The sequence below is a fragment of the Salvelinus alpinus genome, chromosome 2 (assembly GCF_045679555.1).
Source record: "Salvelinus alpinus chromosome 2, SLU_Salpinus.1, whole genome shotgun sequence".
Lineage (NCBI taxonomy): Eukaryota > Metazoa > Chordata > Actinopteri > Salmoniformes > Salmonidae > Salvelinus > Salvelinus alpinus.
Window position 1 is genome coordinate 46,085,736 of NC_092087.1, and position 12,402 is coordinate 46,098,137.

The window sequence follows — 12,402 nt, forward strand, 5'->3', positions numbered from 1 at the left end:
TATTGTAAATAAAAATAGAATATGTTTCTGAACACTTCTACATTAATTCTACCATAATTAATAGTGAATAATGATGAGTAAGAAAGTTTTGACTGCAAAAGTTGACTACTTGAGTATATTTTTCTCCAAATACTTGACACCTTCAAATGGGTGGACTAGATACATAAAGTGATTTCATTTTTAAACGGTAAAATGGATATGTGTGAATATACGCTAAAATAAAATGAGACATTCTTGGCTGTTGCCTCATGTAAAACATTTGAGTATAGAGCCAAATTAAAAGTTTTAAATTTACTGTCCAAATAAATATGTAAGGGCGTGTATGTGTGTATATCATACGTGTGGTGTCATCATTATGATTTATTGTGATTTACTTATTAATTATTTAATTATGAATACTTAGTTTCACTTTGCACTGTGGTCTTTCTTGTCTGTTGTTTTTAATATTTTAATTCATAAAACCACAGATTGTACATGAAGTTGAAGTAGTTTTCTGTTTACTGTTGTCTACATGATGTTTACTATGTTCCCTTTCAGTCGGTCACTCGGTATCACATACTATGGGGAGTCAACGACCAATCCTATTCACTTGAAGCAAACTAAAATCACGCCCAGCATGTCAATGGATGCCGAGCCCGCCCTCGGAAGCCCCACCTTCCTGGCCATAATACCAGGGCTCGGGCTTCCTGGCTATAATACCAGGGCTCGGGCTTCCTGGCTATAATACCAGAGCTCGGGCTTCCTGGCTATAATACCAGGGCTCGGGCTTCCTGGCTATAATACCAGGGCTCGGGCTTCCTGGCTATAATACCAGGGCTCGGGCTTCCTGGCTATAATACCAGGGCTCGGGCTTCCTGGCTATAATACCAGGGCTCGGGCTTCCTGGCTATAATACCAGGGCTCGCATCCATTTCCTCAATTCTTCACTCTTCAGCTCGCTTGACGCAAGAACATGTCACGCAATTTACTAACTTTTTAAGCACACAAAGGCTACAAGGTTCGGCTCCGACTTAAGTATCTGTTAATGGGGAGAAAGTTCTAGTCCCTCTAGATGTTGCGAGTTTTGGGTCTTGGTATTGGTTTTTGTGTTTGCTAAAAGCTAACTACTTTCTGCTCTGCTTGTGTAGCTAACGCTTCCTTGCTTGGATAACATTTGTGTTTGAATCTCAAACCCTGCCTAGGGCATGTGAATTCACAAGGAAAATTAAAGATACTCACGAGTGCTGTCCTGTTGCCTGGAGTGTTTCACTGGCAGTTTTCAGAGTCCGGATTCCAGGGATGATGTACTATCCCTGATTGGCTATGGAGGATTTGAGTGTGATCGGATGACATCAGTCCGGGGCAGCCTGAAGCCCTGACTTCGGATTTGGTGGGGGAGAGTGAACCTTTGGTGGTGAATGCACCATTGATGGCGTTTTTTCCCCCCACAGCGGAGTTACTCCAGGTTTGGGGGAGGTATTTACCTCTTGTCCCTGCAACTTTGAAGTGTCACTTACCCCTGTTTAAAGACTTTGCCGATGAGCGGCGAGTTACTTAGCTCCAGAGGCTAAAAAGGGGGATAATCCTAGCATGGTGCTTCAGAGTAAACAGCGCCGGTTCTCGGGATTCCTGAGACGGACAGGCAGATGTACTTGGATGAGCCAGTTTTGCCAACAAGTTTGTATGGCTCTGGGCCTTCGTCCCCAAGCATTTACTGTTCTAATAGTGCTTCCAAGTGGCTCAGTCAATGGGGGCAAGTGACTGGTTACAGAGGTCCCCGTAGCTGGTGTTTGCCTGGTATCAGAATGCACAGTTCCTTCCCCACATTCGGACACACGGTTGTCAAGAGTGGTGGATATGGGGCCTCCCGGGTGGCGCAGTGGTCTAGGGCACTGCATCGCAGTGCTAGCTGCGCCACCAGAGTCTCTGGGTTCGCGCCCAGGCTCTGTCGCAGCCGGCCGCGACCAGGAGGTCCGTGGGGCGACGCATAATTTGGCTAGCGTCGTCCGGGTTAGGGAGGGTTTGGCCGGTAGGGATATCCTTGTCTCATCGCGCTCCAGCAACTCCTGTGGCGGGCCGGGCGCAGTGCGCGCTAACCAAGGGAGCCAGGTGCACGGTGTTTCCTCCGACACATTGGTGCGGCTGGCTTCCGGGTTGGAGGCGCGCTGTGTTAAGAAGCAGTGCGGCTTGGTTGGGTTGTGCTTCGGAGGACGCGTGGCTTTCGACCTTCGTCTCTCCCGAGCCCGTACGGGAGTTGTAGCGATGAGACAAGATAGTAATTACTAGCGATTGGGGAGAAAAGGGGATTACCACGAAAAGGGGATAAAACATATATATATATTTTTTTTTTATTTTATTCAAATAAAAAGAGTGGTGGATATGAAAACAAGCATAACAAAATATAATAATATATATATTATCCCAGTAGTCAGGGTGGCCTTTTACCCCTTCAGGAGATAATTTATGGGAGACTGGCAGCGTGCTCCATCCAGTGGCGGGCATGCAGAGTTTCACCATGGGCGATGAAAACTGTGACAAGGGGGTAGGTTCTGCAGTTTGCTGTGCTTCCTCCTCATTTTCGTGGCGTCATTACATCATTGGGTCCCCAAGGTCCTAGCGTCTGTCTTGAGAGAGGAGATTTCCTCTCTCCTTCAAAAGTAGGGTATTCAGTTGGTCCCCGTGTCAGAAGTACAGAGCGGTTGGTACAGCTGGTACTTCTTAGTTCTCAAGAGTGATGTAATGTTGCATCCTATCCTGGACTTGCGTGTTATAAACAAACACCTCAAAATGCTCACACTTCACCCCATATTGGTTCATGTCCATAGATCTGAAGGATACATATTTTCATGTGCTATACGTCCTCCCCATCTCCCTATTGCCTGCACCTTTTCTATAGTGGTGGAAGCGGCGTTGTGACCGGTGTGGTGCCAGGGGATCCGAGTATTGGCCTCTCTGGACGATTGGCTGGTTGTGGCGGAGTCAAGAAACCAGGTGCCAGCAGCATACCACCCTGCCTCCCATTGCTGGCTTGCCTCTGAAACTAAGCAGGGTTGGTCCTGATTGGTCCCTGGATGGGGGACCAGACACTGCTGGAAGTGGTGATGGAGGGATGGTAGGTGGCACTTTTTCTTCTGGTTTAAAAAAATATACCAACGTCCCAGGGCAGTGATTGGGGACATTGCCCTGTGTAGGGTGCTGCTTGTGTGGAGTGGTGCGCATTCCCTGTTACTCAGGGCAACGTATCTTCCCAGATCTCTCATCGTGTGTGCGGATCAACTTTCCAGGTGGTCCTATCTCTATGGAGTGGAGACTGCACCCCTCGGTTGGAGCCTAGATATGGGATCGGGCCCAGACAACCCTGGTTCCCAGAGATCATCCGCCTGGTGGGCGGGGACGCGTGGTGTGTTCCGTTTCGTCTGGATGTATTGTCCCAGGCGCGTGGGAGGATTTTGCACCCATGAAGGTTGAAGATTTATATGGCAGCCATTTTGGCGTTTCATGTAGGGATGGCTCTACCCTGGGATCTCATCCTCTGGTGGTGTGGTTCCTGAAAGGCCCGGACCATAGAGTCTATGCGTATGACACCGACCTGGGACCTGCTGTTGGTCCTGGACGATCTGTATGAGCCTCAGTTTGAACCATTGGAGTCTGTGGACCTGAAGGTCCTTTCCTCCAACACTGCCCTGCTCATGACCTTTGCGTCGGCCAAGCGCGTTGGGGATCAGTACACTCTTCCTGTTCAGAGTTTGCGTCTGTTTACTCCGAAGTGTGGTTAAGTCCTAATGCAGTTGCTCCTAAGTTTATGCCTATGAGTAGGGTGGCTCCTGTCTAACTATCTTTCACACCTCGTTGATTTACGAGGGGGGCGGGACTTCCGTCTAGGATTTGAATATCACAACCAGGTGTGATTTCACACCAGGATGTAGTACCAAATACCATACCCATTTTTCTGAGTGGACGGGGCATTACCACATGTTGTATATAACCACACACCCCACTGTTCTGATTACACTATTGTGGATGTGAGGAGGGGTGCTGTGTGCAGACATGTTGTGAAAGGTGTTGGTTGGGTGACAGAGACTATTGTATTGAACAAGGGGCTATTGTATTGGGGCCTATGGTGACACCGTAGGGGTTGATGTGATGGGTTAGTTAGGATGAGGGTTCCATGTCTTGGCATAACACTTATACTCCTTTGTCCACATTTCTTACGTGAGAATGCTTGAAGTTGTGATAGGCTAGTCAGGATGGAGGTGTGGGTGTTTGTGTGTATTGGTGGGGAGGGGCTGGTGATGTGGGTCTGGACAGTTCAACTCTAAAAATGCATGGTTGACAAATCTTGTGATTTATTAGGGGGTGGGAGGTCATACCAAGATGTACATTTCACACCCATTGTTCTGAGTGGCCGGGGCATCACACTAGGATGCAAATATCTCACCCATGTGACTTCCCATAAGGATGTGAACATCACATCCTCATGTTTTGAATTTATTTACCAGGATTTGTATGTAAAATTCATACCCCACTGTTCTGATTATTGTAGTCTGGATGTGATGGGTTAGCTAGGAGGGGGTCCGTGTGTCTGTGTGCGACATGTTGTGAAAGGTGTTGGTTGGGGGACCGAGACTATAGTGTTGATCAAGGGCTAATGTATGCATGTCGCGTCTGGGCATGAACACTGTACATTTCTATATTTTATACCTCATAAATGTATCAAATTGACATCAATTTATGTTTCCATTGACATTTGAGTCTTTTAGCTGACACTCTTATCCAGAACGACTTACAGAAGCAATTAGGGTTAAGTGCCTTTGCTCAAGGGAATCAAGTCATATATGGATGTGGCTGCACTACATCATCATTCTCCATCTGCCAGTGTGCTTCAATAGGACAAAGTGGCAAGAGTCACCCATGTGCCACCATTTGGAATTCTAGTGTACTATAAACTGGGTGGTTCAAGCCCTGAAAACGTATTGGCTGAAAGCCGTGTTATGTCAGACCGTATTCCACAGGTATGCCAAAATATGTATTTGTACTCTTCTAATTATGTTGGTAACCAATTTAAAATAGCAATAAGGCACCTCAAGGGTTTGTGGTATATGGCCAGTACACCACGGCTATGGGCTGTGTACAGGCACTCCGTATTGAATTATAAACTTGATCTCCACTATAAAAAAACATGTAGACTTTCGATCTCCAGCTGTCCCGTAGTAATGAATGTGTCTGGAGTCGGGACAAGACAGACAGGCAGACAGCTTTTCTCAGCCATTCAGAAATCATTAATCAGCTGGCATTATTTGTATGGATTTAAACAAAGAAATGTCAATAGAAAACAGGTAAAACCAAACGAAATGTAGCTAGTTTGCAGTTTTTTCCAGCTTCAGTTTGAAGTGATTGTGTTCTCTGTGCTGTTGGCTAGCTCCTCTGAACAAGTGTCCTGAGGAGAGAGCACATTTTCTATGCCAGGCAAAATCACGCATCATTTGCTCATTGTTATGGATGTATCCAAATAAATGTCACTAGAAAACAGCTTAAACAAACACAAGTGCAGCTACTTTGCTCTTATTCTGGCTGCAATGTATGATGTGACTGTAAATTAGCCGTAGTTGGCTAGATATCAAACGTTACCAGCCAGTATGACAATGGAACATTTAGAACAAACGACTGGGTCATGTTCATAGATACAGAACAAAAATACTTGACGACTTTGTCGCATCTCTGGCAACTGAACCGATAGAAAGAACGACTAGCCTACTTGGGTAGCAATCTTAGATTCGTGTCAGGACTATATCTCATGGAAGGATGAAATAGTATGAATAAATTCATCTAAATAATGTTTTATATTTATCCTTTATTTAACCAGGCAAGTCAGTTAAGAACAAATTCTAATTTACAATAACGGCCTAACCCAGCCAAACCCTCACTTAACCAATTGTGTGCCGCCCTATGGGACTCCTGGTTGTGACACAGCCCGGGATCGAACCCGGGTCTGTAGGGACGCCTCCAGCACTGTGATGCAGTGCCATAGCCTGCTGCGTCACCTGATCCCCGAGTTAAAATGTCAATCATTATTTGAATATGTTGGTAACCCGACGTCATCTTGGGCCTAACAACACCTGTACCAATATATCCTCCAAACACCGGCTTCGAGGGAATTATCACTTAAATGCCACACCCCCTCGTGCTTTATTGCTCAAGTGTACAACGCACTGCTTAAATTACCTGAGTTATATAAACTCTGCATGAATTTCATTCATACACATATGATCTTCTTGTCATTTGTTAACAATACAATTATCTATCACTGGCCCAAACCCACTCTAATTCACATACTGCCCCAACAGATCCACAGATGACGTAATCAATTGCACTCCACACTGCCCTTTCCCACCTGGACAAAAGGTACACCTATGTGAGAATGCTGTTCATTGACTACAGCTCAGCGTTCAACACCATAGTGCCCACAAAGCTCATCACTAAGCTTAGGACCCTGGGACTATACACCTCCCTCTGCAACTGGATCCTGGACTTCCTGATTTGCCACCCCCAGGTGGTAAGGGTAGGCAACAATATGTCTGCCATGCTGATCCTCAACACTTGGGCACCTCAGGGGTGCATGCTTAGTTCCTTCCTGTAATCCCTGTTCACCTACGACTGAGTGGCCAAACACGACTCCAATGCCATCATTAAGTTTGCTGATGACACAACAGTGGTAGGCCTGATAACCGACAACGATGAGACAGCCTATAGGGAGGAAGTCAGAGACCTGGCAGTGTGGTGCCAGGAAAACAACCTCTCCCTTAATGTGAGTAAGACAAAGGAGCTGATCATGGACTACAGGAAAAGGCAGACCGAACAGGCCCCTATTAACATTGACGGGGCTGTACGTGGAGCGGGTTGAGAGTTTCAAGTTCCTTGGTGTCCACATCACCAACGAACTATCATGGTCCAAACACACCAAGACAGCCGTGAACAGGGCACGACAACACCTTTTCCCCCTCAGGAGACTGAAAAGATTTGGGATAGTTCCCCAGATCCTCAAAAAGTTCTACAGCTGCACCATCGAGAGCATCTTGACCGGTAGCATCACTGTGTGGCATGGCAACTGCTCGGCATTTGACCGTAACGCGCTACTGAGGGTAGTGCGTACGTCCCAGTACATCACTGGGGTCAAGCTTTCTGCCATCCAGGACCTGTATACTAGGCGGTGTCAGAGAAAAGCCCCAAAAATTGTCAAAGACTCCAGCCACCCTAGTCATAGACTGTTCTCTCTGCTACCGCATGGCAAGCGATACCGAAGCGCCAAGTCTAGGTCCAAAAGGCTCTTTAACAGCTTCTACCCCCAAGCCATAAGACTGCTGAACATTTAATCAAATGGCCACCACGGACTATTTACATTGACCCCCTCTTTACCCCTACCTACATGAGCAAATTATCTTGACTAACCAGTACCCCTGCAAATTGACTCGGTAGTGGTACCCCCTTTATATAGCCTCGTTATTATTTTATTGTGTTACTTTTTACTTTATAAATATTTTCTTAACTCTTTCTTGAACTGCATTGTTGGTTAAGGGCTTGTAAGTAAGCATTTCACTGTAAGGTATTTGTATTTGGCGCATGTGACAAAGAGTTTGATTTGATTTGAAATAAAACAATGTGCATGTCAAGTTATGTTCAAATTCTGTAAAGAAAATAATATTTACTATATATTCTTCCTTTTCAGCATTTCAAAAAGAACAGTTTTGAAATGTGTGTCTTGTATTTTTGATATTGGATTAAATGGTAGTTAAAAAGACAAATGGTGAGCCCATCATTATGTCATGTTATTGATGAGTCAGGCTAAGCTCTGCATGCTTTATACCGTGTCTGTCAGCCTGGTAAAGTTTGACTGCAGTAAAGGACTTATCTTTTACTGCGATTCTCTGTGGTGGAACGAATTGTATAAAAACTAAACTGACAAAAGGGCAGAATTGCTAATCTTGTTCAGATAATGACTAGCTATGTGGGATACAAGGTGATTCTGCTCAAAGTGCAATGAAGTTGACCTCAAACCCACACAGAGCGGAATAAATAAAATTCCTGAGACAGCAGGATGCATTCATATGTTGGGAGTTTATTAGAGTGGTTTTGACATGTTACATGGAGCTGATGTTAGAATAGGACATGACAACAGTGGCCCTAACAACCACATAACCTTTAGACCCAGCTCCTTCATTAATAAGGGGAACTATGGTTTCTTAGGCCCAGTTGCAGCACTTGCAGCTGGCGTCAAACACCAGGCCGGCAGCACAGTGCTGGTCGTAGGTCTTGCCCTGGCTACAATTGTAGAAGTGGTTGGTATTGGTGGGGTCAGGGTATATTCCGTCAGCCTTCCCGGCGCAGAAGCCAGATCCGCTGCTACTACTGCCACCGCCGCTGCTGCCACCGCCGCTGCTGCCACCTTGACCTCCGGGCTGTGGGGGGTTAAGTGGGTGCTGGGTAGGGGTCACTGGGGCGATGGGGTCTTTACGGGCGGCACAACCTGGGAGAGATGGAGGACATAGGAGTGGGGGGGATAGAAGGGGGGTTGAGATAATTTCAACTACATTTCTACTACTATTTGAGAGAGTGATAGAGAGGGTTGTTGTTGAATGTTTGTGTGCGCATGCAGGCTTGCGTTTGTGTCTGTGTCTCTCACCGGCTCCGGTTCCCAGTCCAGACTTGAGGGTGTTGATCAGTGGGTATCTGCCCTGTCCACAGAAGGTTCCAGAGAAGTCATCCAGATCCAGACTCCACACCATGGCTCCTCCGAAGCCAGTGTTCTTCAGCCACTCGATCTGTAGGGGAGAAAGAGAGGGGAGAGGAGGGTTTACTTAACGGGGTGAAATTGGATAAATATGTATAGGTGGTAGAACTTCATCATTTGCCCTATGTTGCTCAGTTGGTAGGGAATGGATCTTGCAATGACAGGATGGTGGATTCGATTCTCGCTGGGGTCACCAATAACAAAATGTATGCACTCACTACTGTAAATCACGAAGATAAAAGCTACTGTTTAATTCCATATATTATTAGGCTTATTGTAACAGAGTAGGACGCTACGCCATTACCCCCTAGTTATATCTTTCCCACAACAGACAAACACCCACACAAACACAGACCTTGTCCTGGAAACTCTTGACGTTGTCATATCCAACCCAGATGTTCTGCTGGGTGTAGGCGTAGGGCACCATCTGGGCAGAGTCCCAGGCCTGGGTAGCTCCCTGCTTCAGTAAGGTGCAGATCTAATGACACACACAAACACACACACACACACACACACACACACACACACACACACACACAATTACGTTAGGGTTGGAAGTTGCAGATGTAATCACTCAAAAACATACACTGGGTTTGCGTCCAAAATGACACACTGTTCCCCAGGACACTACCTATGACAAGAGCACACAGGTAGTGCACTATGTAGGAATTGGAAGAGGGTGTCATTTCAGACCTATCTTAATCCTGTGTCAATTACCTCGTAGTAGGCCAGGAAGCCAGACTGTCTGGTGAATGGTCCGGCGGGGCCGGGGCCATTGGCGGGAGCGCCCACTCCAGTGTTAGAGCCACTGGCCAGCTTGAAGGTGTGGCCGTAGGTGGGGAATCCAACCAGGAGCTTCTCAGCGGGGGCACCATTGCTCTTCCAGTACTTCATAGCATAGTCCTGAGAACACACACAGTATGTGGTAGTGAGAACACTGGAGAGAGAAGAATTATTAAGAAATGTGCTACTCACTCTCAGCTCAAAACTAAATAGGCAGGAAGAGATAGATGAGCCGAGGAAGGGAGAGAGGAAGAGATGGACACGGAGAGAGAGACTCACCACATCGAAGTAGATGTAGTCTCCCTGATCAGTTGGTCCTCTGTAGAGAGGGCTGTTTTCTCCAGTGTTGTGTTCCCAAGATCCATGAAAGTCATAGGTCATCACATGCAGATAGTCCAACACCCTGAGAGCGAGAGAGAGAGAGGGAGAGAAACAGAGGGAAAAAGAGAGTTTCCAATATACCAAGAAGTATTTGATAGATCATGCATGTTAGATCATGCAAGAACTAATATATGAATGAGACCCAGTGTGTATGTACTGACAATCCAATCTCGGCGATCTGGTATCCGGTGTCGATGGTTCCCTTTCCGGCAGAAACAGCTGCAGTCAGCATCAGACGAGGACGGTTGGTGTTCTTTCCTTCAGTCTCAAAGGCAGCCATCAGCTCCTAGAGGGAGACAGTGCACAGAGAGGTGTGTGTGTTCATTTGGGTGTTCAAGTGTTCATTCTTGTTTGTGTGTGCATGAGCTATTTTGTGCGTGTGTGTGTGTGTGTCTGTACGAGTGATTGTTAATCTGCGTGTGTGTGTGTTTATTCATGTGTGTTCATTCATGTGTGTGTGTGTGTGTGTGTATGTGTGTGTGTGTGTGTGTGTGTACGTGTGTACGTGTATGGGTGTTTGAGTCTAACCTGCAGCAAGGTGGTGAATCTGGCCTTGTCTGCGGGTGGGGAGCCTCTGGATCCGGGATACTCCCAGTCAATGTCCAGGCCGTCAAACTGGTACTGCCTCAGGAACTTGATAACGCTGCTGATGAACGTCTGGCGGTTGGCTGCACTGGACACCATTGCTGTGAACCTGGGTACACACACACAGCTCAGACACAGGGTGTGTGTGTAAATGTGTGTGTGCACTTGCATGTTTATATGCATCTCCACTTACGGCTGAGTGCCAAAATTCCATCCTCCAATGGCCAGCAGAGTCTTCAGGTTGCTGTTCCTGTTACCAAATAAAAGACTTAGGGTTAGTCCTGGCTTAGGTGTGCATGTGTGTGTACCACGGGAGGCTGCTGAGGGGAGGACAGCTCATAATAATGTCTGGGATGGAGCAAATGGAATGGCATCAAACACATGGAAACAATGTGTTTCACATATTTGATACCATTCCACTAATTCCGTTCCAGCCCTTACCACGAGCCCATCCTCCAAAATTAAGGTGCCACCAACCTCCTGTGGTATGTACATGCCTGAATGAGAAAGTGTTTGCCTGCATTTGTCTATGTGTGTGCATGCCTGCTTGAGTGTGTGTGTGTGTGTTTGTGTGTGCGTCTTTGTGCATGTGTGTGTCTCTCTCACTGGTTCTTGAGAGCCTGGAACTGTCCGTAGAGTTTCTCATCGTCCCATTCGTAGGTCTTGATCTCGTTGTTGGCCATGCCGGCAAAGGCATAGATCAGATGGTCACAGAGACAGGGGTCCACGTTGGCGGGGAAATACTTGCCTGCTCCTGGCCGGTACTGGCCCCAGTTAGTGAAATAACAGGAGAGGATGTAGGAGGATCCTATGGAAGGGTAGTAGTAAGGTTAGAGTTTGGAGTTAGACAGTTTTAGAGTCAGGGTTGTCATGCTCTGTAAGTTGAGTTATTGTTCTTTGATTGGCTACTTACCTAGATGCTTGCTACATGTAAATGAAATGTACTTAAAACGTACCTAGATGCTGGCTACATGTAAATTAAATGTACTTAAAACTTACCTAGCTGCACATGCAGCAGGAGAGCCAGTCCTAGAGAGGGAGGAAGAGGAGAATAATGAGAGAGAAAGCGAGAGAGACAGAAATAATGAAAGGAGAAAGAAAAAGGGAGCGATTTTATCTTAAATTAAACTTTTTAAAAAGTCAACATAATTCAGAACTGTATTGATAATGATTTAAAGTGCAGTTCTTCCCCTCAGACATGAATATAGGTTGGTCATGGGGCTGGCAACCTCAGTCCTTAGAAACAGACATTGAACACAGTAGCATTGACAAAATGCATAGCTAGAGGACATTTATCACTGGCCAACTCTCTCCATAGGGACCCTTTTATGTTTAAATGTTGGTAATTGTCATTACAATGAAAATGTAAATGAAAGGTTTGAAAGAAAGATAGAGCAATTGTACTGTTATAGGCTAAGTATGACAAAATAAATTCCACTTACCAACGCAGATGAGTAGTTTGCCCATGGTTGCTCTGTACATTGCTCCATGGGCTGCTGGACCCTTTTATACTCTCAACGACCAATCCTATCTCACTCAAATCTCTATGACTTTCCCATTCCGCAGCAAAACTCAATCAGCCTCAGTCACTTGTTTGAACAAGGGTTTCCACTGCCTTAACAAACACACTGATAAACTTCATATGTCCTTGTTTTAAGACATGATAAGCTGACGTTTAAGAAAGCAAGTCTGTTTATGGTTGTAATGATTTGGTGAAACTGACAACCATAGAGATGGGTGCATTAGTCACCCCTTAGCCTCTTCAGTATAGCCCCTACAACTAGCCCCTGCACCCTAGCTAGCACCTTTCTCCTACCACCAAACCCACTATATACTTGTGGAGATTGCCTATTGTTCCTCTATATATTTGTATATGTATATATTCTTAT

At 46.0% G+C, this 12,402-nt stretch overlaps 1 protein-coding gene across 1 annotated transcript; it reads right to left on the reverse strand.

Annotated features, from left to right (window-relative positions):
* Positions 1-8,072: 8,072 nt before the first annotated feature.
* LOC139563117 (acidic mammalian chitinase-like) lies at positions 8,073-12,028 on the reverse strand. Its single transcript, XM_071381414.1, has 11 exons — positions 11,956-12,028; positions 11,513-11,542; positions 11,120-11,321; positions 10,707-10,763; positions 10,457-10,622; positions 10,090-10,214; positions 9,827-9,950; positions 9,482-9,667; positions 9,120-9,242; positions 8,657-8,795; positions 8,073-8,500 (listed from the first exon to the last, which is right to left on the reverse strand). Exons 1-11 carry the CDS (start codon positions 11,993-11,995, stop codon positions 8,217-8,219), a joined length of 1,476 nt encoding a protein of 491 aa, XP_071237515.1. The 5' UTR covers positions 11,996-12,028; the 3' UTR covers positions 8,073-8,216.
* Between the last annotated feature and the right edge of the window lie 374 nt (positions 12,029-12,402).